Genomic DNA, 15,999 nt, shown 5'->3' on the forward strand with positions numbered 1-15,999 from the left:
TAACTCTGAGCTGGGAGAAATAGACAGTGCCTGCACGATTCTGTCAGGCCTGGTCTACCAAAAAATTGTAATTGCACAAATATTGTAATTGTAAAAGACTTACTGTAATTTCCTGATTTATAGTTTAGGAAAACTTTAAAAGTTGCTTGATATTAAAGGAATAAACGGATAAGGAGAAGTATCTGCTTGTTTTTCTGAATGTACTTTTTTATTTTTCTTGAAAGGTGGCTATCATCCAGTGAAAATTGGAGATCTTTTCAATGGTCGATATCATGTAATTAGAAAGCTAGGATGGGGACACTTTTCTACAGTCTGGCTATGCTGGGATATGCAGTAAGATATCTATATATATATATTTTTTTTTGCCTTTAAACTTTCTCTTTTCCATTTCTAATCAAGTAAATGTTGATTTGTTATATATACAGTAACTTCTGTATTAGATGAATGTTGAGGCTATCCAGGTGTTTTGTGTATCTTTATTGTTGTTTGGTAAGAAACTATATATAGAGATGTCCACAGAGTTTTTCTCCTTTTGGTCAAGGATGTATTTTATAAAACTTGTTAGAAGTTGAAATCTAATTTTATTTTCCTTGACAAATTATCAGTGCTTATTGAATTCGCATGTTCTCTTGAGCTTGAGCAAGCTAATGTTTTTATTCCTTCTGTATCCAGAATTGAAAACCTGATTATATTTTGATTGAGTGGTAAAATACATATTTGAAATTCCTCTTTTAAAGCCATTACTATTTAAAAGCATTAATAATTCTGTGATCTCAATATTGTAGAAACAATGCATAAAATACAATTCTAAAGATGTTGTTCTGTTTTTAATTGTTGTTCTAAATACTAAATTTTTTCAAATATTTTAAATACTATATCATTGAGATTTTAGGAGTTTCCCCTTCATTTTAAAATAAAATGATCAAAACTTTCCAGATATAATTCTCTGAAGTATGCATCATAACATCTTTCAGCTCCAGTCATTTGTTGAATAAGTTTTTATTGTTTTCAAGGGGGAAGAGGTTTGTTGCAATGAAAGTTGTAAAAAGTGCCCAGCATTATACGGAGACAGCTTTGGATGAAATTAAGTTGCTTAAATGTGTGAGTATTATGTCAATAAGTGCTCAACACCAATAATGGGAAATTAAATATAGATACATCATTATTTTTCCTAAATCTGTTTTCTAAATATATGACATTTCATTACTTTGTTATCATTATTTGTAAGACTCCATAATCTTGTTTAAATTTTTAGAAAATATATATTATCTTTCTAAAAAGATGAATTATTTCCACTATCTTCTTTCTTTGCTTAGGTTCGTGAAAGTGACCCTAGCGATCCAAACAAAGACATGGTTGTACAGTTAATTGATGATTTCAAAATATCGGGGATGAATGGAATACGTATCCTTTTGTTGCTATTCTACCTATATTAAGACTAAAATCGGGATGAATGAGTATTTAGTTTTTCTTCATTAATGTCCTAGTGTATGCAGAGCAGAGTAATTTTTCAAAATAATCTGCTTTCTTTAATTTGTTTTAAAAGTAAAATAGAAGACCAACACAGTGATATTTAGTAGTACAACGTGTCATTCACTTTCTTTAGTGAAAATAGTATAAAAGTTCTAAATATAATGAAGAATAAAAGATAAATACACATTTACAATTTGTTTCTTGATGAACAGCCTTGCCCACTAGAATATCAGAAGTCAGGGATATTTAAAAAAAAATTGAAATTTTACTTACAGTGATCAGTGTTACGGTTTCTGTAAGCTTTCCAGATAACATAGTTAAGAAACCTGTTGTGCATTAGTTAGTGTACTATACTTCCTCGTGAATTAGATACTGCAGTACATTCAATTAGTATAGGCTAGAAAATATTTTTTTCTAAAAACAAAGAAGCAGTTTATGTTGAAAGGTTATTAGATTCCTTTTTATGTTGTAATTTTGAGATAGAAACTTAAAAAAGAAGAGGTAATAACTCATTTTAGGTAAAGAAGAATCATCAACTAATCAGTCATTTTGTTTCTATCCTTTAAATTGTTTATAAACAATATAAATCTATAAAATGTAGATATGTGATTGGCTAGAATATTCTTTAATTCCCATAACTGGCTAGAAGAGGGATTCCAAGTGACAAATAGAAGACACTTGGTAACTGAATCTTTATGATGCTTTCTAGAATTATAATTTATAATGATTCCGATGAAAAGCCATATTGCAAAATATAGTAAGGATAGGAAATTTTAAATATGGAACATTGGATAGCTTAGAGGATTGGTAATAGGCTCTGGAGCCTTTTACCTGTAAATCATTGGTTGATATCCAACCCAGAGCAGTAGTGAGTATATGTTCCTCCTGTCTGATGAAGGCCATTGAGGAGATCCTGTTTTGGCTCCTGAAGAAGGTGGTTTATCCTCCTACTGTGAGGTATAAGTGCATGGAGATTCTCCTGTTGCCTATATGATCCTCTTGGCCAGTTACTGACCCGATGTTAACCTCCCTGTTTTTTGAAGAAATATTATTTACAAATATCTCCCAGCACATCTGGACTTGGTAGACTTTTTTTTGACATCTTTCAATGAGACACTGAAATGAAAATGAGACACTAAAATGAAACAGTCCTCATTAATATGCTTGGTAATTCTCTTCTGCTGCTGAACTATCCTTGCTGATCATATTAGTTCTTCTTCAAGTAGTGTCCATATGGATACTCTACTTAGATGCAATAGCGCCTGGGATCGGAGATTTGTGGTTTGGCCGCACATGCGCTCCTCCCTATCTTGCACTGTGAGCAGCGTCTATATAGCACTGTGCGGTCCAGCTGCCCTCAGTTCCTTCTCATCTGCCTTTGGTCTGGGACGGAATCCTGAGCAAAGTCCTTCATACATCCGTAGCCTTTAGTAATAGTAGTGTTTCTGTTATAACTTTCTAAATGTTAGCAGTTTCCTTTATTTTTCTCTTGTTGCTCTTCCCTCCCCATTATTCTTCACCTTAGCATAGGTTTTCTTTTTACTACACCCTTCCTGATTGGGAGGTCCTCCCTTCTTGGAGTTATGCCTGGATCTCCCATGTTCAACTAGTGCCTCTCCTGCCATGAGGCCATTCCTGTGAGCAACGGGCACTCATGGTGCATACACTGTCTTGATGAGGGACACGTTGCACAAAAGTGTACCCACTGCCTCAGACTGAGGGCTCAGTCCAGAAAGGACTATGAACTGTGGCTAAAACTTTTACTAATGGAGAGCTCTCTGCGACCACCCTCAGACCCTGTCCCCAATACCTCTTCTACATGGCTATCGCCATTGGCATGGTCATCAGCCGATGCTCATTCGCTGCGTACCACCAAGAGAAAATCTACTCTTTCCAGCACAGATTAAATGAAATGGGACACTAGTTCACTCTCTAAGGAGCCACCTCAAAGAAACACATCCCCTGTGAGGTCAATAGCTCAATGTCTTCAGGGGCGAAACTTAGCTCCTTCGATCATCTGGGCACCTCTGGTATTGGCACGAAGGTGAGGTGTAAGGACCCTAAACGGGCAGGACCTCTACACAATCAACAGTGCTGATGATGCTCCTGCCAGTACCACAGGAGTTTCGGTATCCACGAGACCTAATAGTCTCTGATACTCCAGAGTTGCCGATTCTCCATAATGAGCTCCGTGCAGTTTTTGCCTCTTCATTGGAGACACAACACCACTCACCTTCACCACCAGCGACCCTTCTCTAGCAAGGAGGAAGAGGAGGCGGAGGAGTACTCCATCCCACTATGCACTCCACCCTCATATCAGGGCAGCCACACAGAGAATTATCTTCTGATCCTCAATACCTGAGACTAGAAGCAATCCAGGGCTCTAGTATAGACCCCCATGGATGCATCCCTACATGCCAGTTCCTTCACATAGGGTCTATTGGGATCCATTGGCTGTGTGTAGGGTGCACTTTCCCAAACTGCCTGCGGGACAGAGACAAATGCGCTCTTCGTCGTCATCAGTATCTAGACCACCTAATACAGAACAAGAAGTGCTAGAAGAGAAGGAGGAAGAAATGGAGGAAGAGATTACACCACCAATCCACTTCTCATCTTCCCCCAATGAAGTCATAATGCCACCATCTCCAACATTGATGGATGATTTTAATCAATTCCAAGAATTATTCCACAGGATTGCAGATTCTCTCCAGATCCCTTTGAAGGAAATCAGAGAGCAACAGCACAAATTGTTCAATATCTCACAGGCCTTTAGATTGACAGAGATAGCACTCCTAATCAACAAGGCCTTGTTGGACCCCATCAAGGTGATCTGGCAGACCCCACCATCAGTACCATCCACCTACAAGCGAGCAGACAAGGACATGGAATTTATTTTTTCCCACCCTACTCTGAATTCCCTGGTTGTCAATGTGGTACAAGAGAAGGGACAACAATACCATTCTAGGACAATTCCCTACAACAGGGACAGGAAGATGCTAGACCCCTTCGGTCATAAAGCATACTCTTCAGCTACACTCCAGTTCCATATCGCTAACTGAGAGTCACTTCTGGTGAAATAGAATCACATAAACTATTCCAAATTCCAGGAATTCTGTCAACACCTACCAGATGACAAGAAGAAACAGTTTCAGGCACTGGTGATAGAAGGACAACTTCTGACCCATTCGGTGCTGCAAAAAAAGGGGGGGGAAAAAAAAAAAGACATTGATATAATCAGACATTAAAATTAAACACATGTTTAATTAATGTACTACATTAAATGAATGCAGTAGGGCCCAGATGCTGCTCTGAGCAATACAGGGGAAGCTGAGATATATTTGGGGTGCTTTACCTTGGTACCATGCCTGTATGCCATCTAATACAATTGTCTTAATCCGAATCAGGAATCAGGATTTCCAATATAGATATTTAGTAGTAGTAGTAGTAGTAATATTTTTCTCAAGAAAGAGCCATTATAAGTTCTTAAACAATTCTGTCAATCAATAAATGTTAGCTAATATATCACATTTAAAAAATATTCCTTACAAGAAAATATTTACTTTATCTTGAATTTTGGATAAGTGAAAGTGAGGGTTCTAACGTAGATGTGAATTTTTTTTACTCACTAAGAAATAAATTTATTTTTTATCTAGGGATTGTAAAACTCAATGGGATTACTCACATGTGCATAAAATCTTTGAGTGATTAAGAGCTAACTAGAGAAGACCAAGTATGGGGAAAAAGGAAGTATTAGTATTTCTTACTTTACAGGTAGAGAGCTGAGGCACAGAAATATTGAGGCTGCAATGCAGCAAAGTGCTTAAGCAAGTTCTGAACTAATGGGACTTCTCATGTGATTAAAATTAGGCATGTGATTAAGTGCTTTGCTGAATCAGGTCTGAAGTGATTTGTCCAGGTTAACCCAGGAAATCTGTTGAAGAGCCAGGAATTGAGCTCAAATCTCCTGAGTCCCAATCAGTACCTTAATCACAAGATATAGGTAAATACATTGCTATCACTTAGCAAACTTAACTGGCTATTTACCCAGTTTTTTGGTTTTGGAATTTAGGACTCGTGTGATTCAGGAAGTTATCTAAACACACATCTATTTTATAAGCATGTAATAATCCCATTGACTTCAATGGGATCACTCATATACTTAGAGTTAGGCACATGCTTAAGTACATTGCTGGATGGTGGTCTAAGGCCATCACAGTTATGCAGTTTTAAAAAAATATATATATGATGCTGTTTTGAGTATGTGAGTGAAAAATACCATCAGTGCAATGTTTTCATGCATAAAAATGTCTTTTATTGAGGTCTCTTCCAGTCTTACGTTTCTGTGATTCTATTTGTTCATGCATAAATCAACAGTTCCCAAGTGAAATTTTACAAACTTTAAAAAAAAAAATCATCTTTGGGCTAAGATGTATGGATGTTATACTTATAAAATAAACAGCAAGATCTTATTTAAAGGGACAAGGCAGTACGCCACGTTTATTGTGAATACAAAGATTTTAAAAAAACACACACACACACTCTCTCACTCACTCACTCACTCACACAAAGATGGAGTATAGTTACCAGCCTTAGTTGCTCCTGTTAATCCACTGGCCAGGTGGCTAAGGCACGAGGGAGGGAGCAGGAGTCTATCGGTGCACACTGATGCTCCTGGAAGATGATTGTAGAACCAAACCCAAAGTCTTCATTTTTTTGTCCCCTTTTTATAGGGGTAAACTCTTATGCCACTCTATGGGTTCTGCTTCGTCGTGCTGCATCTGCATCCTGGTGTGATTAATAATCATCCATGTTTTGCAAGCATGACCATTGTTGTTGTTTTTCATAGTTTATTTTGTTTGTGTTTTTTGAGGTGGATTCCAAGGTCATCAGGGTGGGCAGTCTTCGCCTTCTGGGTAAAAGTTGTTGTTTTTACTCCTTTGAACATTTGAGGCTAGCGCCTTTTCCTGTCACTCCCTGGTCTTACATACACACATTACTCATTTATTTATTTATACCCTAATTTCTTAACATTTACTTAAAACTTGTAACTGGAAGACACAAGTGTTTTTCAGAAACAATAACATTTCTTTTTATTTAAAACATTTACTACTATTACAAAACGTTCTTATTTAACATTGAATTTTTCTGCCTGAAAACAAAGGCTTAATCCCAAAGAGTAATTTGTTGTAGAAAATTACAGTAACTGAAAACAGAGGCTTATGTTGAAAGTTTTGATGTTTTTAGACATAACTATAATGTTGAAGGGTCAAGGGTAACTTGTTCACAGTCTGTAAGTACCTACATGGGGAACCGAAATTTGATAATAGAAGATTCTTCAGTCTAGCAGACAATGGTATAATAAGATCGCCTGGCTGGAAGTTGCTAGACAAATTCAGACTAGAAATAAGGCACAGTCTTAACAGTGAGGGTAAGTAATCATTGGAACAATTTACCAACGCTCTCTGTCAATTTTTAAATCAAGAGTGGATGTTTTCTAAAACACATAGGCTAGTTCATCCCCTATACACCTCAGCTTTTGGACTTAAAGCAGGAATTTATTCAGGGATGTCCTGTGACCTGCGTTATGCAGGATGTCAAACTAGAGGATCACAGTGGTGCGTTCTAGGTTTAACATCTATGAATTTATGAAATAGCATCCATACAATCTGAGCAAAATGCATATTCCACATCCTATTTATTATAAAGTTCTACAGTCTTGCAGCTTAAAAAGATATTGGCACTCAGTAAATTGACCTGCATTTACTTTTTCCAGCCAAATTAAAAAAAGATTTAAAAAAGATATTGTGTTCAGTACAGCTAATTTTCTGAAATATTTCATTACTTCAATCTTCTATTAATAAAACCCCTTAATTGTACATTGGAGGGAAGTCTCGATTGGGGTTCCACAGGGATCTGTTCTGGGTCTGGTGTTGTTTAACATTTTTATTAATGATCTGGATGTAGGAATACAGAGCATACTGATTAAATTTGCAGATGACACAAAGCTGGGGGGGTTGTCAACACTTTGGAGGGTAGAGTTAAAATTCAGAGGAATCTTGATAAATTAGAGAACTGGGCCATAGACAACAAAATGAAATTCAACAAAGACAAATGTAAGGTGCTATTCTTAGGGAAGAAAAAACAAACTCACAAATACAGAACAGGGGATAACTGGCTTGGCAGCAGCATTGCTGAGAAGCATCTGGGAGTTGTGGTGGATGGATCACAACCTCAAGATGAGTCAACAATGCGATGCTGCTGCAAAAAAAGCAAATGCAGTTTTAGGTTATATTAACAGAAGCATAGCATGGAAGTCATGGGGGGGAGAAAGAGGGTAATAGAACCGATTTACTTGGTGCTGGTTAGGCCTGAGCTGAAGTACTGTGTCTAGTTTTGGTCACCAGTGTATAGAAAGGATGTAGAGAAACAGGAAAGGATCCAGAGGTGAGCGAGAAAGATGATCAAGGGAATGAAATGCAAGCCATATGAGCAAAGGCTAAAGGAACTGGATATGTTTGGTTTGGAGAAGAGGATATTAAGGGTCGATGTGATAGCAGTCTTTAAATACTTGAAAGATTGTCATAAAATATGGAGAAAAATTGTTCTCTCTTACCACAGAAGGCAGGAGAAGAGGCAATGGGTTCAAACTATAGCTAGCAGATTTAGATTAAATCTCAGGAAAAACTTCCTAACTGTAAGAACAGTAGAACAATAAAAGACTGCCTGGGGAAGTTGTGGAAGCTCCTTCACTGGAGGTTTTCAAAAGGAGCCTGGATAGCCATCTGTCTTGGATGGTTTATACACAACTAATTCTGCATCTTGGCAGGGGGTTAAACTAGATGACTCTGGCAATTCCTTCTAACTCTATGATTTCATGATTCTACATAATTTAAAATATACTAAAAATAAAGGATACTTTTGGAAATTTTATTTTTAGCTGTTCTACAGTGACAACAAAAACAAAAAAGAATTATATTCATTTTCTTTTCTTTAAACATAGATACTATTTAATCTTTTACTGCTAGAACATATCATTCCCCCAAAAATAGTGGTATTGTAGTTCCTGTTAAAAGTAACTGACAGGAGCTGCATCTTTAAAACGTTGATTTAACTGGCTCATCAGTTAGGGCCTGATCTTGCAAATACTTATGTACCTGCTTAACTTCAATCACTTGAGTAGTCCCATTGAAATCAATGACACTGCTTGTGCTTAAAATTAAGCATAAGATTGTATTTGTAAGACTGAGGCTTGCATTATTTTTTTTATCAGTTAAACAACCAGTTTGAAAGCACCTAGAGGACAATAGGTTGACAAGTAGAAACCAATATGGATCTGTCAACAATAAATTATGCCAAAGCAACTTAATTCCATTCTTTGACAGGATTTCTGGCCTAGTTGGTGGGGGGAAACAGTGAACATAATAAATCTTTATTTTAGCAGGGTTTTTGACACAGTCCCTTATGACATTCTCATAGGGAAATTTGGTCTAGCTGAAATTATTAGAAAAAGGGTGCACAAGTGGGTGAAAAACAATATTCGAAGTGTAGTTATACATGGTTTGTGGTGAAACTGAGAGGACATATTTAGTGGGGTCCTGGATCCAGTACTATTCAGCATATAATAACTTGGATGATGGTGTGGAGAGTTCACTTATAAAATTTGCAGATGGCACCAAGCTGGGAGGGTTTTCAAGAACTTTAGAGGACAAGAATAGAATTCAAAATGACCTTGATAAATTGAAGGATTTTCTGTAATCAACAAGATGAAATTCAATAATGATAAGTGCAAAGACTACACATGGAAAGGAAAATCAAATGCACACCTACAAAATGGGGAATAAATGGTTAGATGGTAGTACTACAGAATAGAATCTGGGGTTTATAGTGGATCACAAACTGAATGCGAGCCAGCAATGTGATGCAGTTGCAAAAAAGACAGATATCTCTTTTTGGAGTATATTAACAACAGTGTCATATGTAAGACATGAGAGGTAATTATTTCATTCTACTTTGCACCGGTGAGGCCTCATCTGGAGAATTGTGTCCAGTTTTGAGCACCACACTTTAAGAAAGATGTGGACAAACTGGAGAGAGTCCAGAATAGAGCAGTACAAATGATAGAAGGTTTAGAAAACATGATCTATGATAAAATGTTTTAAAAACTGGTCATGTTTAGTATTAAGAAAAAATGTCTGAGGAGGGCCCTAATAATAGCATTCAAATATGTTAAGGACTATTATAAAGAGGATGATGTTATAAAGATAATTGTTCCCCATGTGCATGAGGGTAGGATAATAAGTAATGGACTTAATATGCAGCAAGGAAGTTTTGGGTTAAATATTGGGAGAAACTTTCTTTCTATAAGGATATTTAAGTACTGGAATAGGTTACCAAGGGAGGCTGTGGAATCCCGTTACTTGAGATTTTTAAGAACAGGTTAGACAAACACCTGTCAGGTATGATCTAAGTATAATTAATCATGCTTGTGTATGGGGGGACAGACTAGATGACTTTTCAAGGTTGCTGCCAGCCCTGTATTTCTATGATGCTATGATTTTCATTATGTTCATGAGTACTGTTTTTTTAGAGGGATAATGGACACTTTAGCTAAAGTGCAAAAAAGTATTATGGTTGAGCTAAATAAGAAGTTACTTTGAAAATTACCCTTATTTAAATCCCAGATGTCTGTATGGTCTTTGAAGTGCTTGGACATCATCTCTTAAAATGGATAATCAAGTCCAACTATCAAGGCCTTCCTATCCGTTGCGTAAAAAGTATAATTCAACAGGTAAGGCTTGCTAATGTTTTAATTTTTTTCTAGTGTTGCTTTACTTTGATTTTAATGTGTTGATATTTCAACTGCATATCTTAACAGGAAATATATAGTGGGATTCATTTCAGAGATCTTTCTATAGGTAGCTGTTATTATCTATTCAGATAACATGCATTTATGCATATTGCATGCTTTTTTGGTTTAGATATTCCATTGGCTACTGAGTTCCTTCACAAAACATATACTTAAACTTGTGAGTCAGTCTGTCTCATCGTACAGATTTAAGAGTATTTGAAAATAAGGAAATCAGTTTTTCTTGGTTAATAAATCGACCAAAATTTCATCTTTCATACTGTGCCATCTTGAGAATATACAACACAAGACCACTGGAAAATAATATAAACATAATATTAAAAACATTAATTACATCTTTGTCTGATTCTAAGGAGATATATATCGAAAAAACAAGGATAGGATTTTCAAAAGTGTCCAAACGATTCAGGAACACACATCAAAAGAGGATTAGGCACTTTTGAAAATCCCACCATTAGACTTCTCTCTCAACTGTGCTTTCCTTCATTGCACCATACAAGCCAAATTGCTGGGGAGATGATCTTACAGAAGTTGTGTGCCAGAGAAGGAAAAGATCAAACATGTTATCTTGTTGTATTTTTTGTAGATCATTATATCAGAACTAGTGATGGTCCAAATCTAGGTGGTTTCCAGGATGACCAAAATCTGTGATACCACGTAGTTTTTTGGAGTTTTGCACTTTCATAAATTGGTAATATCAACATTATGTATTTCATTTTTTAAAATAATAATCTTTTGAAATAATTTCACTTGATGGCCTCTCACCTCCTGGGGGTGAGAAACGACGAGGTTGACCACCTCAACAGGTCGTTCTTTCCCCACCATGATTGGTCACTGCACCCGCAAAGGGCGTCTCCAATCCTCAGGAGGTGGGACTTTCCCCCAAATGGGCCTGTCCGCATCAGTGTGGAGCAAGAAGTGTGCACAGTTCTGCTCTCTCCATGGTTGAAGGGCTGGGTCGATCACTGACGCCGTCCTCCTGCAGCAGGCAGGGGGCTTCATGTTTGCATTCCCGCCCATTCCCCTCCTGCATAGGGCCCTGCTAAAGATTAAGAGGGACAAGGCAGACGCCATCTCGATCGCTCCGGCCTGGCTGCACCAGCACGGGTTCAGCATGTTGCCGAACCTCCTGATTGCCCCGCCTTTGGAGCCTCCGAGATGGCACCATCTCAGATCCCAGGTTCACGGTCACCTTTGGCACCCGGACCTGGACTCTCCACACCTCACAGCTTGGTGGCTGAGTGAAGTCGAGCGACCCTATTTGGCGCAAGCCCAGTGAGTCCTGCTGGGTAGCAGGAAACCCTGCACGCAGGTTGTGTACCAGCTTAAGTGGAAGCGATTTTGCCTGCTGTGCGGAGTCCAGGGATATTCTGCCCAGTCTCTTCCCATTGCAGGTGATCCTGGAATATTTGCTAGAGCTAAAACTCCAGGGACTGGCTGTGGCTTCCCTGAAGGCCCACCTATCAGCCATATTAGCCTTCTATCAGCCGCTGGATGGGCTCTCTCCTACCCGATGATGACTAGGTTCCTGAAAGCGGTGGAGAGGCTTTATCCATAGGCCCGCGACCCAGTGCCTCCCTGGGATCTCAACATAGTCCTTTCGTGACTCACGGGGCTCCCTTTGAACCCATGGCTTCATGCCCTCTGCTCCTGCTTTCCTGGAAGGTGGCCTTCCTGGTGGCTATTACCTCGGCAAGGAGAGTCTCCGAGATTAGGGCGAGATTAGGATGTAATTCAAAGGATGTCTTCCTTTTAAAAGAAACAACAACCAAAATAAAAGCTTAACAACAGAAAGGTTCAATAAATGTTTGAACTTTTTGGTTGTCTCCTCTAATTCCAAAACTAGGTGAAAATCCTTAACGTTATCAAGTGGGCAATGGCAAACTTTAGCACCATGTATCAGAATCAATGAATTAAACTTCATTGAATTCCTTGTCTTTCTCGAGCACTAGAGCAGAGAGTTTTTGGGGGAAAAAAGATATGGCCTTTAATGTACTCTGAGAATCTTTGTCTTGGTCTCTGTGGTATATAGACATTGTTTAAGAGAGGAGATGCTGTAGTAGAAAGATGGAAGAGAGGAATCAAGAGTAGAGCTGGTCAGGAATTTTTCATTTAAACGTTATTAATTGGAAAATGCTGATTAATCAAAACCAAAAGTTTTCATCGGGAAAGTTTGTCAGGTCAAGGATAGAATTTCTGGTGAAAACAAGAAGGGCAGGGAGGAGAAAAAAAGAGGATTGACTCTACAGCTGATTGGTTAGGGTATACTTGGGATATGGGATAGACAGGTTCAATTCCTTTCTCTGCCTGATGTGGAGCAGGTTCTGGGGTGGGGAATTCTCTCCTTTTGTTTTTTTTGTGAAAAATTTCAAAAGTCCTGAGTTTTGTTCCAATTTTGCAAGATGTGAAAAACATTTTCCGACGAGCTCTAATCACAAGTGCTTTCTTGATGTGGATATTACTTCTAGTGTCATTTTTCTAAAACCTGGACAGCTTGTCATCATGTATCCTCCAAGGATAAACTGGGGTTTCTAGCCTTTGGAAGAGACAAATCCCTGCTCTTTCAGTTGGTTTTTCAAATAATTAAGCAAGTGTTGAAATTTAGTGGACCAGACTTGCATGCGCAAATCCAGATTAGCATCTGCAAACCAGTTAATTGTGTGTATATCCTTTACATAAAAACTTAATGTGAGTACATGTGCAAATATTCTATGTGCAGTTTTGGATTCCAGTATTATATTTTTGGACCCACACATTTAGCTGTTAAAATTAATCATATCTTGAATGATTTTGAGAAGGGTTGGATTAAGAATGTGCTGTGTAATGTTTTAATAAAATGTTTAGAGGGGCATGGTGTTCTTATGGATAAAGCACAGGAGACTGGTATTCTATTCTCTGCACTGCCATAGGCTTCTTTAGCGACATCAGATAATTCACTTAAACTGTCTATTCTTAATTGTGTTGTGAGGCCTAGTTCATTTGTGATTGTAAAGTGCTTTAAGATCTGCTGATGGACAGTGCTATAAAAATGCAGATTAATATTATGAGGGTGTCATTTTTTCCTTGTTACCCATTGATGCAGATTTATGTGATAACTTGCAGGGTACTTCCTGTATATAATGTAAAAATTGTGTCCTGGGCTAATTAATCTGTGAAGGCCAAGATTTTATAATAAATAAACTTGGAAGGCCAATAGTATAATATGTGGACAAATCACATAACATCTTTGTCACATTGGACGCTGAGATAATACTGTAAATCTAAGGAACATTACCTTTTGTTTAACATAATGCATAAAATATATCTGACTATTTGAACATTCAGAATATTAACAGATTATAAAATACTTGTTTACTACATTGAATTCAAGTTTTCATATATTACTTACTGCATTTGAATTAGAATAATTATTGTTTAAACAGTAAGAAAATGTATATATTTATCTTGGTCAGACTATTTTTCAACTGATTTTGTTGTATCTAGGTCCTTCAGGGTTTAGATTATCTACACAGCAAATGCAAGATCATCCATACAGATATAAAACCAGAAAATATATTGATGTGTGTGGATGATGCCTATGTGCGTAGAATGGCTGCTGAAGCTACAGAGTGGCAAAAAGCTGGTGCTCCTCCTCCTTCTGGCTCAGCAGGTACAGTAACAGAGTTAAAGTTGCTGTAAGTAAAACTACCTTGGAATGCTAATCCCAATAACAACATTTAACTTGTTCTAGTTAATCAATATTGTATGTTTTAAAATGACTGAATTAAATGTGTGAATGTTAATGACTTAGTGTATTCCTAGTAAATGTATGTATTAATTTAGACCACAGGAAAGCCATCTGAGGGATGTTTTCTGTCTCTCACATTTGTATGCTCCCAGCATTCAGAACACGTAATATAGGAAAGTGATGTGCTGAAACAATCTTTCTTGTGTTTCAAGTTGAGAACTCAAATAAGAGTTTTTAGCTTCACTGGAACCCTGCTATACTGCAGTATTTACAAGTTAATAATTTTAACTAAATTGTTTTCCAGTTCTATCCCAACTTCATTATCTTAAATTTCAAATTGTCTGACTGCTAGGCATTATAGTTAGATCTAGTGATGCTACAAAAGTCTTGGATTCCCTGGTCTTTTACCCATGAAAAGTGAATGTACTGTACATACATCAGTGTCCTCTTTTAGGCATTCTTCCCACTAGCATATAAAATAGTTTGTGAAATTTGCCTAGAGTTCAGATGGGACTTTACCATCTTTTCATGGTAAGGATTTGGATGGCTAAGAGAGTTTGCAATGAAACAATAAAGGGATGCTTATAGGAAATATGGCTTTCTAATGGTCATCAGTCTTGTGGCTTCTGGTCATTTGTCAATCCAACATATCAGCCACAGAGATGGGGAAAAGATAATATTTAAGAAAGTTATTATACTGTACTTTGGAAAAATGTATAGGGAGCAATAGTTGAGTTGTATTTTAATAATATAGACTATTACACCAGGAGTCTAGCAAACTTTGCAGTTAAGGTTCCATAAATGTTTCCACAATCTAGCATGTTGTTTTCAGATCTTTACAACTTTCCAAAACTTTCACCGTTTAGACTGAAACTTTTCAGGCTGAGTCTTTGCCTGAAGATGATTTTTTTTAAAGTTTGAGGAAGAGTGGTTCAGCCATCTGGAATATTATATGTATGATTTTAGACACTTGTATTTAAAGTTTTCAAAAAAATAATATAATGTGTTGGTTTTGAAATAATGTGTGATCATGTAACTGAAGGCTGTATAGTAGTTGAACATGGCGGCAATGAGGATTGTGCATGCAACCTTGATGCTGTTTTCTGATTTTTGATTGACTGACTATGCAACCATATCATTCTCTAATGAAGATATTTGATGGAATTCTTTATATAGTTTGTTCTTAGCCAAGTGTAATTGTTACTTGTAACACTCTCCCAGCACTAACCAAAGATGAGTGTAGTATTCAGCTTTTTGCATAGTTCCACTTGTGAGCTACATGGTATGATGGTGTTGAATTTTGGGAACCTGCTAAAAATCAGTACCCCTTTTAGATTCCGAGGAGCACTCTGACTGAACCAACCGTTCAGAACTGAAGCTGTAAAAGGGCTTTGCAGTCTCAGACTGCCTCACTTCTTTTCTTTGCATAGTTACCTGCAGTATTGGGACCTCTGCTCCGTGTCCAGAGAGCTTCTCTCAAGTTTTTCCATTTTTTGCCTTGTAGTTACTTGGTGTTTACAGGAGGTTTTAGATATTTCTTCTATGCTATTTCATAGTTAAAACCAGAATCAAAATGAACATAGCACATGGCTGATCTGGCTCTCTAAGACCCCCAAGAAGAGTTTAAATGATATGTTTTGTTTCTCTCTCTGTTCATAGAGTCAGATATATGCACAGATTAATTTGCCTTGGGGAAGCTCATTTTGTGGACCAATAGTTGGGCCCTTTACACCATAGGCCTTCCCAAATGCCTAAGGGCTTGTCTACAGTACAAAATTAGATCAAAATTAAGTTAGGTCAATCTACAACCATTGCAGAAATTAAATTGGCTGTTGGCGTCCACGCTGCCCTCCTTCTGCCGGTGGTGTGCGTCCTCACCAGGAGCACTTGCACCGATTGAAGTGGGGCATCAACAGACGGAGTGTGGGGCACT

General features: G+C 37.5%; 1 protein-coding gene across 4 annotated transcripts in view; it reads left to right on the top strand.

Moving 5' to 3' along the window:
* SRPK2 (SRSF protein kinase 2) overlaps positions 1 to 15,999 on the top strand; it is a 268,546-nt gene that overhangs the window by 178,538 nt on the left and 74,009 nt on the right. For all 4 annotated transcript variants that reach the window (XM_067564493.1, XM_067564496.1, XM_067564494.1 and 1 more), the window contains 5 exons: positions 225 to 333; positions 1,014 to 1,101; positions 1,317 to 1,404; positions 10,155 to 10,261; positions 13,823 to 13,988. In XM_067564493.1, the coding sequence (XP_067420594.1) occupies positions 225 to 333; positions 1,014 to 1,101; positions 1,317 to 1,404; positions 10,155 to 10,261; positions 13,823 to 13,988 (558 nt within the window). The remainder of the gene's footprint in view (positions 1 to 224; positions 334 to 1,013; positions 1,102 to 1,316; positions 1,405 to 10,154; positions 10,262 to 13,822; positions 13,989 to 15,999) is intronic.

Source organism: Emydura macquarii, unplaced genomic scaffold (assembly GCF_026122565.2).
Source record: "Emydura macquarii macquarii isolate MOO-44397 ecotype Brisbane River unplaced genomic scaffold, CSIRO-AGI_Emac_v2 contig_2636, whole genome shotgun sequence".
NCBI lineage: Eukaryota > Metazoa > Chordata > Testudines > Chelidae > Emydura > Emydura macquarii.